Raw genomic sequence first — 17725 nt, 5'->3', positions numbered from 1 at the left:
TATTTTCTAAAGTATACCAAGCATTGTCATTTCAATTATTTGTTCCATTCATTTTTACAACCTCCTGAAACAAAGAAAGGAAAGAAACAGGAAGAAAGGAAAGAAAACACATCCTGACTGTCTGAATTAAGGAAGATATCTCATTATATAGATGTCCTTTAAATATAAGTATACAATTCAAAAAGACTTGCTATCATAAAATGAGCTGAGCAAACCTTGAGACAAATACAAAAAGGATTATAGTATCTCTAATAATATAAAGAAAGCTTACAACAAATACTAGAAAAACACAAAATCCTAATAATTAATTGAAAAAAGACAATCACAAAAATACAAGTTGCTAATAAGTATGAATATTTATCCCATTAAAGAAATGCAAATTAAAACAATGAAATAGTATTTTAAAATATCAAATTAGTAGATATAAAAATTACAACATTCACTTCTGTACTCAAGTTGTAAAAATCCTTTTTTTAAATGTTTGGATTTTCAAATAAGACAATCTGAAAATAAGTAATCAATGTTTGTGGGGGGTGGGAGTGAGGTGGGGGCTTAGGATGAGGGTCAGATGAAAGCACTCACACACTGACTGGGGACAATGGCAGTAAGTATTTGTGGAGAGTATCAGGAGGTTTTTATATATTTTTTTCAAGTTCATACCCTCTGACCAGTAATTCTACTACTATGAATCTAAATTTTTAAAATAATCAGAGATGCAAAGATATACATATTTATCACAATAATATTTACCAGTTATTTATAATCACAAAAAAATTAGGAACAAAACCAAACATTAGGGAAATGGATCATTATAGGATGAAATATTATGTAGTCATTAAAAACTTAAAATTATTACCTGTGAGGAGGAATGAATACAATGAAATATCAAGTAAAAAAAGCAGGATCTACAATTTTAATGCAGTCTTAGCTAAAACTATGATTAGAAAGCAGAGATTTTATATCCTGTTACTTATTTATTAGTTTTAATACATGGGAAGGCACATAAAATCTTTAGGGGTTTTTATATGTAAGATCACATCATCTGCAAACAGATATAACTTTACTTCTTCCTTTCCAGTTTAGATGCCTTTTTTTTCTTTTTCTTGTCTACCTGCTCTGGCTAGAACTTCCAATACTATGTTGATCAGAAAAGTGCCCTCTTGGTCTTATTCCCAATCTTAGAAGAAAAGCTTGCAGTCTTTCACAATTGAGTATCATGTTAAGCTAAGCAGAAGGATATAAAATCAACACATAAAAATCAGCTGTGTTTCTATATTCTAATAATGAACAATCTGAAAATGAAATTATCAAATTGATTCCATTTACAATAGCATCAAAAAGAGTAAATTACTTAAAAATTGACCAAGTAAGTGAAAGACCTGTATACTGAAAACTACAAAACACTGCTAAAAAAAAATTTAAAGAAAATACAAATAAATGGAAAGACATCTGTGGTCATGAACTGAAAGGCTTATTATTGTTAAGATTTCAATACCACCCAAAGTAATCTACAGATTCAATGCAACCTTTATCAAAATTCCACAGTTTCAGGCTGAAGTAGGGAAGTATCCATCCTGAAACTCTTTTGGAATTCCAAAGGACACTGAATGGCCAAAACAGTCTTGAAGAAAAACAAAGTTGGAGTACTCACATTTCCTGATTTCAAAACTTACTACAAAGCTACATGGGGTGCCTGGGTGGCTCAGTCATAGTTGAGCATCCAACTTATAATTTCAGCTCATGTCATGATATTGAGCTCTGTATGGGGCTCTGCACTAAGTGAGAAGTTGGCTTGGGATTCACTCTCCCTCTCCTTATGCCACTCCCTCCCATTAGCATGCACTCTCTCTCTCTCTCTCAAATAAATAAATAAATCATCAAAAAATTTTACTACAAAGCTACAGTAATCAAAGCAGTGTGGTACAGGCATAAACACAGATATGTAGACTGATAGAATACAGAACACAGAAATAAACACTTGCATATAAGGTCAAATAATTTTTGCACAAGGTGCCAAGACCATTCAAAAGAAAAAGGAAAGTCTTTTTAACAAATGGTAATAGGAAAACTGGATATCAACAAGCAAATGAAAGAAGCTGAACACTCACCTAATACCATAAGCAAAAATAAGCTCAAAACAGATCAAAAGCCTACATATAAAGCCTAAAACGAGAAAACTCCTAGAAGAAAAGATACAATAAAAGCTTCATGATGTTGGATTTGGCAATGATTTCTTGGCTATGACACCAAAGGTATGGGTAACCAAAAAAATAAATAAACTGGATTTTATGAATATTAAAAATTTTGTACATCAAAAGACACTGTCAACAGAGTAAAAAGGCAACCACAGAATGGAAGAAAATGTTTGCAGATTCCATCTAATAAGGGATTAATATCCAGAATATATAGAGAACTCCTAGAACTAAACAAATAAAAACAACCTGATTAAAAAATGGGCAAAACTTGAATAGACATTTCTTCAAGGAAGATAAACAAATAGCATATAAGCAAAAGAAAAGATGCTCAATACCACTAACCATTAGGGAAATGTAAATCAAAACCACAAGGAGGTACTACTACCTCACACCCATTAGGATGGCTATTATCAAAAACTAAAACCAACAAGTATTGCCAAGAATGTAAAACAGTACAGCTGCTATGGAAAACAGTATGGCAGTTACTCAAAAGTTTTAAAAATACAATTACCATATGATCCAGCAATTCCACTTCTTCAGCAATTGTCAAAAGAATTGAAAGCATGGTCTCAATGAGATATATGTACACCTGTGTACATAGCAGCATTACTCACAACAGCCAAGAGGTGGAAGCGACATAAGGGCCCCTCAACAGACAAATGAATAAATAAAATGCAGTACATACATAATGAAATATTATTCAGCCTTATAAAGGAAGGAAATTCTCATACAGGTACTAAATAAAAATAAACCTCGCAGACATTATGCTGAAATAGGCCAGTCATGAAAAGACAAATACCAGATGATTCCTCTTCTATTGAGGTAGGCAGAGTAGTCAAAATCCCAGAGACAGAAAATAAAATGGTAGCTGCCAGGAGCTGGGAAGAAGGAATGGGGAGTTGCTGTTCAATAGGAACAGAGTTTCAGTTCTGCAAGATGGAATAAGTTCTATAGATGGATGATTGTACAACAGTGTGAATATACTCAATGCCACTGAACTTTATACTTAAAAATGATTAAAGTGGAAAATTTTATGTTAAGCATATTTTACCATATTTTTAAAAATTCTTTAATTCTATAGTGGAAAAAAAAGCAGAGAAATACTTTATAAGAAAATTTGTCAAAATATGTCATGCTTGGTGATGAAAATAGATTTATGATTTTCTACCTTATGCCATTTAGCATTTTCCAATTTTTTAATGTGTACCCTTTTTTTGTATAAGAAAAAACAAGCTGAATTTTTTAAAAAGAGGTTACATAATTAAATATTTTGTGAGGTTAAAAGGTTTTCAACAGAAATTTCTAAAATAATGACAAAAATTATTATTAAACAATATTTTCTAATTAAAATTTTCTCCAAAATCAGTAATTTATGAATATATAGGAATTCACCTTGATTTTAATAATTACCTCTAAGACAGGACAAAGGGTTTCTCAAGTTCTGTTTATTCTTTAACCGTGATACTGAGGCATACTTTCTGGTATTATTGTTACTGCTTCCTGCTTTTGAGGCTTTTCATATAAAATTCACATAAATGTCAAGTTTTAACCAATTCTTGAGTTAAAGTTTATAAAATAAAAAAACATGTTAGTCATGGCTTTAAAATCTTCATATTAACAATTCAATATATTCATCCAACAAATATTTCTTAAAATCTACCATGGATAAAATTATCTTATTTTGCTAGAGTATTCAAAGTATCTTACCAAAACTATAGCTCATAGATATCATCTTCCATCTTTTGATATTATATGTATTTTCTTTTAAAAACATTAGTTCATTTCATTCTCTTTTTCCCTCCCTGCATTTTCTTTTTAACCACTTACCTCCTAAGACTTTTAAAGGTCTAACCTACTAAAAAAGAAAATATTTAAGCACTACAATTATTAACAAGAAAAACTACTCTTGTAAATAGTTAATTTATGCTTAAAAACATCTGAAAGTACGTACTCTCATGGTACTTATACCAAATACCTGAAATAATGTTTTAATGGCTTTAAAAATATTTATTTGATATCAATGTAAGAAAATGATTTCATTCAAATATATACAGCCCAATGGTTAAACAGATATGGCTTTCTTCCTAATAGAACTATCTTATTTAGTTGGTATGTTTCTTTTCTTTTTTCTTTTCTTTTCTTTTAACGTAATCTCCACACGTAATGTGGGGATTGAACTCACAACTCAGAAATCAAGAGTGGCATGTTCTTCCGACTCAGCCAGACAGGCTTCCTTATTATGTTTCTTTTACAAAACTCCTCAAACTAGCTGAGAATTTTGTGAAAACTGTATTTCTCAAATAGAATATTTTCTGATTTTAAGTAATTTTACCTATTACGTGAATATATAACTTCACATTAAATATCTACTTTCACCCACAATGAATTCAATTTTTATTAAATTTAATAAACGAAGAAAAATAACATGCTATTGAATGCTTTATGAAAAGTACCTTCTTATCATCTACCTACAAAGTCTCAGTCTTGTAAAATTGTTCCACATTACACACAAACTAGTCAACTATTTGTTAGTAACCTTTAATCCAATTTATATGTTTCTCCTAACTGGATAAACTATTTCTAGACTAAATATGCTAAGAGAGTACTAACAAAAAGAACATATAAAGCTGTTTAACAAAATAAAAGCCATACTTTGATATTTCTGCCAGATACTTCAGAGCCTCTTCAGGAATAATCTATGATCACCAAGATAAATCTGAACTTACATTCAGTTCCTGTTCTTTTAAAACAAACAACTGAGAATGTTTAATCAAACAGGAATAGATCTTACCAATGCAGGCCACTGAATTTGTTTGCTCTTTGATCCCTGAGTCTGGCTAGGGTCGATCCTTCTGGCCCAGATTAAGTGGTATTCCACCAAGAAAGTTGAAAAATCTTCATATACTTTAACCCACTCTCGTTTATCCCATTCAAGATCATCAAATTCCACATACACCTATAGAAAAGAAAACATAAAACTCCATGAGCAATGCAGAATGTGATATATATATATTTTTTTAAAGATTTATTTATTTATTTTAGAAAGGGAGAGAGCTAGTGGGGGAGAGGCAGAGGGAGACGGAGGTCTCAAGGAGACTGTGAGCTGAGCACGGAGTCCAATGCAGGGCTCAATGTCATAACACTGAGATTGTAACCTGAGCCAAAACCAAGAGTTGGATGCTAAACCAACTGTTATCCAGGAGCCCCCAGAGTAGGTTACTTTAAAATAAAGGCATGAAGTTGAATTAGAAAGGACACTAACAAATACATTATCTGAATTAACATTTCTCTTAAAATCACTATTTAACTAACTTTCTCATTAACCACATTAGAACTCCCTACTTGTTGTATGTCAAGAAGATAAACCATACATTTATTAAGTAAAGCAAATTACACAATGTTAGTCAGTACAGACTGGCTGATATCTACTAAAGACATACTAAAGACTGTGGATACTGATGACTCTAGAAGCAGAGGTTGGGAAATACTAACTACTTTAGGCTTTGCAAACTATATGGTCTCTGTCATACCTTCTTACCTCTGATTTTATAATACAAAAGCAGCCACAGATATTATGTAAACAAATGGGTTTGGCTTCGTTCCAATAAAACTTTACTTACAAAGACAGGTGGCAATTCAAGGATGGTTCAACATGTAACAATCAGTGCAATATACCATATTAACAGAATGGAGGAAAAAATACTACATGATCCTCTTGCTTGACACAGAAAAACCATTTGACACAATCAACATTTTGCATGATTAAAAATATTCCAACTAGGAATAAAAGGAAGCTACTCCAACACAATGATGGTAATACTGAAAACCCCACAAGTAACAGCATACTCAATGGTGAAAGCCTGAAAGCTTTACCTCTAAAATAGAAACATCAATGTTAATATTTGGAAAACCAAAGCGGACTCTCTTACACCCATTCATTCAACCCCTTCTTCTCCCACTTTCATCCTTTTTCATTCACTACCTAAGATGATCTCTTCATAGAGCTGTCTTCCCTACTACGTTGTAAGTTTTGTTGGAGGCATTCTTGTTTTCTTCTTCCACCCATCTTCTGCTCCCTTACATCTGAAGTGTTTCACTTTCCCCTCATTTAAATCCTGTTCTTCTGACCTCACCCAAGTTCTTCCAAAATGTTTATAACTCCCACTTTCACTCAAACTTACCTTTGAACTTCTACAAGAAGTTATTTTTCATATAGTTTATTTAGTATATAATCAGATTCTGCCCTATATTCTTCAAATACCATGAGAATATTTTTATATTATGGCTGCAAACTCACTGAGGGTAAAGATGATACAGTATCCCGTACAGTGCTGCACATATGCAAAGTACTTAATAAATATTAAATATCTCCTGACTCTTAAAATCACTGACTTTTAAACATGGACACAAACTAGTATTATATTTGGTTCTGAGGTCTTTGTGCTGCTGCTCACTAGGAAGCTAGTTAGATATACTTACCTGTTAGAACTGTGAAAGAAGAATACACTGTTCAAGCAGTTAACACCTATTCCAAGTTATCTATGTCAAGTCAGAGCAGGAGCCCAAGTCAAGGAAGGAGCCAACAAAACTACTGACTTCTTCTAAAAATGTATCCTAAGGTGTTCAGGAGGTCTACCTGATGATATGCAAAGTTTCAAACTATACCAATTTCTGTACGACTTAAAATCTTGTAAGAGTATGTAATCACTAAATTGTCGTGTAAATGGGCTTTTGAAAACTACAGAAAAGTGAAGCAGAGACAATGCTCAGGAAAACCTGAGTGGTATCTTTGTTTTCCCCTCATGGACAATATATATGGTCTTACTGACAAAATATTTCAGTCAAGAACCTAAAGAGCCAAGGTTTTAAACATTTCCCTACCATAAAGGGTATTATTTCAATGTAAATTCTTCCAGATACAAAACCCTTGATAAAAAATTGAAGTTTTCAGCATGAAGTGAACTTTTTTTTTTTTTTAAGATTTTATTTATTTATTTGACAGTGATAGAGACAGCCAGCAAGAGAGGGAACACAAGCAGGGGGAGTGGGAGAGGAAGAAGCCAGGCTCTCAGCAGAGGAGCCCAATGTGGGGCTGGATCCCAGGACTCCGGGATCACACCCTGAGCCGAAGGCAGACGCTTAAGGACTGAGCCACCAAGGCGCCCCTGAAGTGAACTTTCTAAACTCATGGCTTATCTTGCATGGACAGTGTCACTGACAGTTTTAGGAATCCACTAGGACCCTGGGGACAAAGGAAATGAAATTCTTTTCCTTTGCTGTATAGCCAACTTACCTTCATATTATCAAAATAGTGAAGTGTTTGAATGTCAACAGATAGATAGACAGAAACTAAATAAGCTAGCCTATTATTGTTTCATGGATTCTGGCAAAAGACATGAGTCTCCTAAGACTTTATGACTTAGAGCAAAAGCTACTTACTACTTAAAGCAAAGTAAAAGCGTGCTGCTTGTGTTGACCCCTCATGCCTCCTAAGACCCACGGAAAGGATGCCAAGAGCCCAAAGATATATACCTATGCACACAGAGAGTTGTGTCACAGAAGAGGAACACTGATCTTGGCTGGGAGACGGGAGGAGGGGTTCCCCTTGTATAATAAATAGAAGCAAGCATGATATTTGGAGGAAGTTATTACTTCACCCTTCATTGTTGCTCACTGCAAACACAACTCTGAGAAATGGCCCAAGAAAAGAGTGGTCAGGGTTTCCCATGCTTGGTATATCTAGCAAGAACATGCAGGGATGCTCAGTGCCCATGCTGGATTCTCTATACCAATATAGGTAAAATTTTGTAAGTTGGCTAACTGAATGAGTAACTAATTCAGCATTATGGTATATTGGTAGGTATGTGGGGTGAGGTTTGGGGAGGCATCGTTTCTTTCCATTAAGCTGCAAACCTACCAAAAACACTGTATATACTTACTTGGTTGTTTAGTTTTATGTTACTTTATATTGACTCCCACCTTGTTCACCTCTATTAGGTCCTTTGGCCTGCTTATTTCCTTCTTATTAACTAAAGATACAAGATCCTCGAGGGCAAGGATTAGTATGCCTTCATCTTTTTTTTTTTTTTCATCTCTAGTACCTGGCATGGTGCCTAACAAACTAAAGTGCTCAGCAAATATTTTGACGACCCAGCATCATGTAAAACATATAACAAGTATGAATAAATGACTAATTTGAAAAAAAAAAGGAAAGAAAGAAAAGAAAAAAGGTCCTAAATGCAACATAAACACAGTTGCTTCATTTACTAATTAATCACTGCATTCATACTTAAGTAGAAAAAAAGAAAAGGAAGATTTCATTCAGTAAACACTTGACTGCATATTTGAGCCTATCATTATGAACACTGGGAATTCAGAAATAAGAGATATACATCAAGAATTAACAGCTATGGATATTGTGGTGATTACCATAAGAGTGAATATGATGTGAGAAAAAGGCTCAGCAAAATAATCATTAAAAATAATTATTTCATAGTGAACACGTGGTAAATACATCTTTTAGCTCAAGAAACAAAACAGTGATTTTGAAGAACTGGTCACTAGATAATTAAAAGACTGTCATATATCTTTTTTAATACATGACTTCTACAACAGATCTCAACATGCACAAATTCTCTATTTTATATATGCATACAGCAGACACTGAAAGAAAAGCTGTCAGACTGTCAGAGGAACCACTAGCAAGATGAAGGAACTATAAGCATCTGCCATGCGACACAGTTTCTGCTATGTGACCCATTAAATTAACCTAAACCCTTCAAACACAGGGCGCCTGGATGGCTCAATCAGTTAAGCATCTGACTTCAGCTCAGGTCATAATCTTGGGGCCCTGGGATTGAGCCCCACGTCGGGCCCCACATCTGGCTCCTACGTGCTCAGGGGTAGGGGGTTCTGCTTCTCCCTCTCCTTCTGCCCCTCCCCCCACCCAGTTCATGCTCTCTCTCTCAAATAAAAATGAAATCTTAAAAATAAAAAATAAACTGTTCAAACACAATTATCATCTATATGGAAAATGTCTCTCTTCTCTTACATAGCTTGATTGCTTGAAAGTGGCAAATGGATTCTGGTCACTTGGACACCTACATTCAACTTACACATATCAAAATAATAGAATATTAAAGCTAAGAATTATTTTTATCTAAATTGTAATTTCAGCCCTGCCACTTTATTTTAGGTAAAGTAAGCCACAATCTTTATCTGCAAATGTTATACAGTTAATTTGGGAAAAATAATGTGGGAACAGTAAAAATATTAGCTATATAAAAATCTACTAATGCACCAATTTGAAACAATATTTCAGATTAGTATGATGGACATTTTTGGAGTTAAAATTCATTAATATTTATCACAAAATTTTTGAAAGGTCCTAGGAGAATCCCCTACTTATTTTCCTAGAATGATGAAATAAAAACAATGACCAATAACTAAGAAAGCTTGTATTCTCTAACAATATACTATTTTCACTGGTATTTATAAAGATGATTAAAATTGCACAACTATTGCCACTATAAAGTCAAGTGATAAAAACAAATTTAGTTATTTTTACCTTGGTATCAATAATAATACTAGTATTATCACACCAACGTGGTACACGATGGGCCTCACCTTTTTATGCACTCTAAAAGTAAAAGTGATCTGCATCATGTCATGTGAGAACAGTGATGGGATACAACTAGCTTCTAAAGAATTTTGTGTATTAAAAATAAAAGCATTAGACTATATTAACATTCCTCAAACTACAGTCTACATTATAGAATCATTATTTCTTTGTATATAAATAAGCACTACGGAAGCCAGATAAGTTATGAACAATCATGAACTAGTAAGTACAAATGTCTAATTTTATCAGAAGTCTTCTCGAGGTTTTTAATAATGCCAATGTTCACTGTCCATTATTAATAAGATTGTTTATACCACAAGATTTTCCCCATTTGTCCCTAAAATCTCCTATTATGAGATACCTAACAGAATATTGCTCTATAAAATAGCAATATGGAGGAAAAATGGACGAGTTTTCCACAAGATTTATCCATCTACAAATCTATATAAATAATTTGATGATAACCAATCCGGTGGGGGGACCAAAACCTGGTCATCTCTGCCCAAATACTGAAAAATTTCCAAACGTGGGGGTGGGGGCACCAGGGTGGCAGAGTTGGTTAAGCATCCGACTCTTGATTTTGGCTCAGGTCCTGATCTCAGGGTCCTGGGATAGAGCCCCACGTTGGGCTCCGCCCAGCGCAGGCTCTCTCCAGATTCTCTCTTTCCCTCTCCCTTTGCCCCTCCTCTCACTAACTCACTCTCTTAAATAAATAAAATCTGTAAAAAATAAATTTTAAATGTGGTATTAAATTTATGAGATTTAGGATATAACATAAAGTCCTTTTAGACAATTATGTAAATAATGACACACAAATGATAATACCTAAGTTCTCTGTTTGTTCGATAGCACCACTGAACAAACTAAGAACTGCTGAATGGCTCAGAGGAGGAAAACTAAATATCATCTATATGGAAAATGTCTCTCTTCAGCAGTTCAGTTTTTTAGCATAAGGCAGCTTGACAGAAGAGTAGTTTCTAGACATTTAAAAAAGTGAAGGAGAGAGAGAAGCAGCTTGACTAAACAAAAAGGAAAAAGCCTTCCAGGAACTCAAATTCTGAGAATGCTTTTAAAGCATGAGAGTAAGTCAGTGAAGAAAGGTTTTCTATAGGTTAAGAAAAAAGGGATACCTGAGAGTAGTTTACATATCTGAAGATATGGATGTAACTAGAGAGTTTAAAGGAAAGGGACAGCAACTAAAAAGTCTCCAGGAAGAAAAATCCAAGTTAAATGCAAAGTCCTACATATTACAAATGCTTGTTCATAAATCTCCAACATAATTTATTTAAAAAAAGGCTCAAATTCTGGTTTTGATTTTTGACGCATGATTAGAGATTATACTAAGTATACTGTTTTTATAAAAAAGAGGTCAAATACTAAAGCTCCCATGATGTATATATAATTCCAGTTCCTAGGAGTAATTTTTAAAGTAGGTTGGAAATCTTAGGGGACAGCATGAATATCAATCATCTTCTAGGTAAATATTAGCTTCTGATTTCTTTTCCCTAGCAGTTGATTTTTAGCCTCTTAAACTCAGTGTGAGAGCTCCACAGTTTTGAAAATTTATACTTTCAATCACGCAACTGACAAATCTTTTCTGCCACTATTACTGCTATGAACGCCAATCCAGTCACTCCTCTCAGATATTTCTGTCCCAGCTACAAGAAGCTAAGGACTGAGGAGGGGAATGACAGGAAAAGAGGTATTCCTAAAATCATCCATTTAAAGTTAGAATATATAATTCCAATGAAACAACACTACAGGTACAGAATAAAAGAGCAGAATAATATTTTACAATAATATTACAACATGTGGTTTCAGTATTACACTTCACTTATTCTGTGGGATCAATGTACTTTAGGCTGGCTGACTACAGAACATAAGCAATGTTTAAAACATTATTTGTATAGAAAAACTTTCATTTAGTAAAAGATAACTGACTTAAAAACTTATTTGCAAAATATATCTACTCACACTTTAGTTTTAAAAAATGAATGTGCAAATTATAATACATACCATTTAATTATCCTATTTATAGAATTTGAAAGTATAGTTTCCATTATAGGTTGGGCTTTAAGAAATTCACAATCAGGAAAGTAAAATATCTGCCAAAATACTTACAGATTTTAGAGAATAAAGTTTGAACACATAAAAAAATGAGCAAAAACTGATAGTCTGACTTTAATTTAGAAGTAGTGTTTTTTTTTTTTAAAGATTTTATTTATTTATTTGACAGAGATAGAGACAACCAGCAAGAGAGGGAACACAAGCAGGGGGAGTGGGAGAGGAAGAAGCAGGCTCCCAGCAGAGGAGCCTGATGTGGGGCTCGATCCCACAACGCCGGGATCACGCCCTGAGCCGAAGGCAGACGCTTAACCGCTGTGCCACCCAGGCGCCCCTAGAAATAGTTTTAAACAGCTTATCTATGGCAAACACTCTTGACAAAGAGCCAAAAAATAATCTTAATTCATAGATTCTATTCCCTGTTTTGCCAAACATTGATATTTTTTATGTTATTTAAATTCTTATTATGTAGGATACGTTATTTGATCTCTAGGATTCTAATTACATATATTATTTACCAACTGCTTTACAACCATTTGTTTTCATATGCATGTTGCAATTTACTCAAATATATTATACACTGTGGCTATAAAAAATAACAGTTCCTATTTTGATATATTACTATAAATATGTTCTTACAACATCTTTGTTTCATGCAATCATTCATGCACACATGCTTACAATTCTTGAAATGTGCCTACTATGTGTCAGTCACAATTCTGGACAAAATAAAATCTGCACATCTATGATTTTAAGATTTTTTACTTTAGTATGGCTATAGACATTCAATAATGATAAATCAGTGTAATGAGTGGGATAATACAAATATGCAGAGTATTACTTTAATAGCTTAGAGGAGAAAGTAACAAATATAGCCTGGATAAACTGGGAAAACCTAAATGACATAAGTGACATTTAAACAGGATTTGAAGAAAAAAGCAGGATTTAACAGATGAAGAAAGGGGAAATACTTTAAAAAAGGGAATACTATGCTTACGGGAAAGAAAATCAAGCACACTTGGAGAATATTCTAACTGACCTAGAGGAAAGGTGGTCTGGGTTCAGGTTATAGGAAATGAAATATGGAGTAGAGAAAATATGGAGTAGAGAAAATGTGGAGAATGAGAAATTCATAGGAAAGAAAATAAAAGCATATAAAATCTCAAACCTTACAGGCTACCAGAGGAAAAGAAACAAATGAACACAACTGAGAAGGAAAACAAAGTATAACGTCTAGAGAAGGTACTATTCCAATCAAAAAGGTAAGTTTCATATGAAAAGGCAAGTTAACATCTTCAAAGGCTGCAGACAAATTTTAAAAACCCACTGGACTGGACAATTAAGACACTATAAATTACTGGAATGTGATAAAAATCAGGGCTGAGGGTGAATTAAGAAGGATGAACATTTCCGCCTCCTTCCTCTGCATTAGGAGGATTTCTAAATATTCTAGCATATTAGAAAATATCCAAGTGCTCCTTTTTCTGCCTGGGGAAAAGAAATAGGGACTTCCCTTCCACAGTATATACTAGGGACTATACAAATGTTCTTGACTATAGCCATGTGGTCTTTCATTAATTGAGCCTCAGAAGATAATGTAATTGGCAGTTAATCCAACGGGTAGCTGGGGCAACACAAAACCATCACTGGTATTCTTCTTTACAGATTGGCTGTTCCAATTAAATAACTTTTCTCTTTTTTTTAAACATTTTTAAAAGATCTATTTATTTGAGAGAGAGAGAGAAAGAGTGTGTGCACAACCGGGGATGGGGGGGTGGTGAGAGCAGACTCCCTACTGAGCATGCTGGGGGCTCAACTCCAGGATCCTAAGATCATGACCTGAGCCAAAATCAAGAGTTGGTCACTCAACCAATAGAGCCACCAGGCGCCCCCAGTTAAAAAACTTTTCAAAGAAGAGCTGGCCATAGGTAAAACATATTTCTTTGATACTTTACATTAAAAAAAATCAAGTACTTGTTTCTTATTTTCACACTACTAAAAATTACTTCTGGTTTCTAGTTTCCGTATTTTTTTAAAAAGATTTTATTTATTTATTTGACAGAGAGAGAACATAAGCAGGGGGAGCAGCAGGCAGAGGGAGAGGGGAGAAGCAGGCTTCCCGAGGAGCAGGGAGCCCAACGCAGGACTCAATCCCAGGACCCTGGGATCATGACCTGAGCCGAAGGCAGTCCACCAAGTGAGCCATCCAGGCACCCCTAGTTTTTCTATTTTTAATTCCTTCCATTTACCTTCTGCAATAGGTTTCTTAGAAAGTTACCACAGAAATACTTTCTATAATATTGTAAAGTAGTAGTAAATGCCCTTTGTTTATATTATTTACAAAGAACTCGTAATGGGGATTAATAACAAATTAGTAAGATTAAAATATACTTCTGATTCTTGACCTAACTATTCAAATATATATTAATAAAACAGTTATTTGGGATAGAGAAACATGTTACTTATTTTATTAATGAAGATCAAATATATTTGAGGGAAAATATACTGAGTTCTAAATATAATACTGGTATGTAGGTAATAGTATTACTATCTCTCTGAAATACAGTTGAATGAAAATGGCCAAAAGTCTCCTAAAGAGTCAAGAAAGATGTTACAAATTCTATTCACTAAAGGCAAATGCACTTTACCCAAAGGTGAATTATCTCATCTTCATTCAGAACTCATTGACACTAGTATACAGATAATAAAAAATTATACTAGTTTCCAAGTGCGAAGCAGATTATAAAAGCAAAACAGGGAGAGAGACTGTTAGCGCATGCTTCCGCAGCACTTAAGAACTATGAAAAGTTTCCCAAAGACCTCAGAAAATCTTTTACCCTAGGACTCAAAATTGGTCCTAAAGTTGTATCATTGTATTATAATTCAATATTAAATGGGTATTTGTTTAATTTAAAAATATATGCAAAAGGTTAAAAACCCTCTATATACACTTTCATACCAACATATATCTTGTCTTTACACCATCTGACACAAATGAAATATGTCTGTGTATATTTAATGTCTGTCTCTCCTATGAGTGACACAGGAAAAGTCTAAATTTATATCCAGAATAATCATCTAAGATGATGCAGAAATGTATTTTAGAAAACTCTCATGTAAATGGCTAATACTTATATATTCTATAGTATTTATTGCCAGCTTTACTCAGAATTGCCAGAATTTGGAAGCAACCAAAATGTCTTTCAACAGGTGAATAAACAAGTTGTGGTGCATCCATACAATAAATATTACTCAGCAATAAAAGAAATGAAATTTCAGGGGGCCTGGGTGGCTCAGTTGGTTAAACGCCTGCCTTTGGCTCAGGTCATGATCCCAGGGTCCTGGGACTGAGCCCCACATTGGGCTCCTTGGTCAGAGGGGAGCCTGCTTCTCCCTCTCCCTGCCGCTCCCCCTGCCTGTGCTCTCTCTGTCAAATAAATAAATAAAATCGAAAGAAGGAAAGGAAAGGAAAGGAAAGGAAAGGAAAGGAAAGGAAAGGAAAGGAGGGAGAGAAAGAGAGAGAGAGAGAGAGAGAGAGAGAGAAAGAAAGAAAGAAAGAAAGAAAGAAAGAAAGAAAGAGAAAGAAAGAGGGAGAGAGAGAGAGAGACAGGGAGGGAGGGAGGAAGGAAGAGAGGGAGGGAGGAAGGAATGGAGGAAGGAAGGAAATGGACTCAAGACTATCAAGCCATGAGGACATGAATGCATAAAAATACATATTGCTAAGTTAAAGTTACTCTGAAAAGGCTATATACTATAATCCAGCCATATGAAGTTCTGCAAAAAGCAAAATTAGAGGGACAACAAAAAGTTAAATAGTTGTCAGTGATTCGCTTGTGGGGGAGAGCATATATTTGGAGCACAGGGGATTTTTCTGGACAATATAACAACTGTATATGATACTATAATGGCTGACCAATGACACTATGCATTTGTCAAAACTCATAGAATTATACAACACAAACAGTAAACCATAATGTAAATTATGGACTTTAGTTAATAGTAACACGTTAAGTATTGCCTCATCAGTTGTATAAGGGAAAACTGGAAGGGATCTGAGCGTGATGAGGTGTACAGAAACTCTGTACCTTCCACTCAGTTCTGCTGTGAACTTAAAACTGTTCTAAAAAATAAAGCGTATTAATTTAAAAAAAAGTTTATTCTTTTTATAAAAATGGGCTGTGATGTAATGCATTCATTTAAAATAATCGGAAAACAAGTTACTTATGTCAAAAAGAGATTTTAGTGTCATAAAAAGGTATATAATCAGTTCATATATTAAGAGAAAAGAATTGAGGATGGAAAATAACTTCAGAGCAGGGACTCTAGGCAGTTCAGTGCCCTTCATAATTCACATTTATATATATTAAAGAACTAATACAACATCCTTAAAGAATCCAACGGATACAAGGTATAAACAGACCATTAAGATTCAACATTATTCATAATAAAACCTAACTATAGCCACAGTACCCTTGACGGGGAAAGAGAAGTAGAATCATAAATTTATTGCCTTGTTTTTTGAAGCAAAAAGTTAGTTAGCTCCAAAAGTACAACAAATTGTCTTTACATTTTAACACAGATCCAGCAATGGATTTTCTAGAGCCCTATTAGGTAGAGGGCCTAAAGGTAGGTCAAATAAGCAAAGGTGTGTTCCACACTTTGATCTTTTCTCCATAGGTTAGACTCTTTGTGTCTACGTAACACACACACACACACACACACACACACACACACACACAGCTCTCTATTCCCAAAAACATGTGAAAGACAATTTGGCATCCCAGGAAATTCAACTGAAGATCAAAGAAACTGAGATATCAGGAAGTCCACATGATCTCACCTAGCTAAGCACCAAGGATCTGTGGTGATAATAGTGTCTTGGTACACAGCATATACGGATGAGACACCTAACATAGGCTTTGTAATGGCCCTTTGTAGTCACGCCTATTATCCTTGAACAAGTATAAAATCAGCAAAGCATATGATAGGAATGAAACACAATTAGGTCATTCTCCAATGCCTAGAGTAATTCTAATTGTCTAAAATGCTTGACAAAAATGGTAGGCCCCAGTTTTTAATTTAAAAAAAAAAAGGACTTGGAATCTCAAGAGTTTTCTTTCTGAAATACAAAAAATAAAATAAGTATCTACCTCAAAATTGGTGCTCGACCTTAGTATACGGATCCTTATTCAGACAGCATATATTCTAGTACCACAATAAAACACTTGTTATTTTTAATTATAACATTGGATGACTTAAATGCTTAAGTGCTACTGAAGTCTAAAAAACCTGGTGGCTGAAATTTTGTTCCCCAATACTTTTTATAACACTTTATGCTGGCACTGTCTCCAGACCTCAGGTTGGGAGGAAAAACCATGTATAACTGTCCAAATAAAAATTCAGGTATTGAATACTGTAGTTGGCTGAAAGTACGAAAGTATTAAAGAAGATCTAATTACATTTTAATAAAACATACTGGTAGTACTTAATTAAATACTGGTAGAATTCTGACACTGAATAAAAAGTTATTTCATTCTGATGGCCTTTTCCCTCTTTTTAAAAACTTATTAGTATTTAAAAATAATGCCTAGAATCTACTTGAAAGAGTCATATTTGTGTTGGCCTTACATTTCAGGGGATCTTACATGCCAAGATTATTTTGAAACAGGACAGAGGACTTATGGACTCTCCCCTTAGGTATATCCTAACCCTTACAATTGATAGAACAGAGCCACAGAAAGGGATGTGATCAACTTTCCATTAGTGGTACTCAAATTATTTGACTATATCAAAGATTTCTTCATTGAGTTATTTTACAATCAACAGGAGTCAAAAGGGATCAAAT

The 17725-nt window shown here is 34.2% G+C and overlaps 1 protein-coding gene across 5 annotated transcripts in view; it reads right to left on the bottom strand.

Annotated features, from left to right (window-relative positions):
• JMJD1C (jumonji domain containing 1C) overlaps positions 1-17725 on the bottom strand; it is a 320195-nt gene that overhangs the window by 182444 nt on the left and 120026 nt on the right. For all 5 annotated transcript variants that reach the window (XM_045783473.2, XM_087863078.1, XM_045783468.2 and 2 more), the window contains one exon: positions 4987-5151. Coding sequence is in view for 3 of the 5 variants with exons in the window: in XM_087863078.1 (XP_087719204.1) it covers positions 4987-5151 (165 nt within the window). In the remaining 2 variants the exon portion in view is untranslated. The remainder of the gene's footprint in view (positions 1-4986; positions 5152-17725) is intronic.

Source organism: Ursus americanus, chromosome 6 (genome assembly GCF_024610735.1).
Source record: "Ursus americanus isolate L20-20 chromosome 6, mUrsAme1.1.p, whole genome shotgun sequence".
NCBI classification, from domain to species: domain Eukaryota; kingdom Metazoa; phylum Chordata; class Mammalia; order Carnivora; family Ursidae; genus Ursus; species Ursus americanus.
This window is presented reverse-complemented; position numbering and strand designations above follow the sequence as displayed.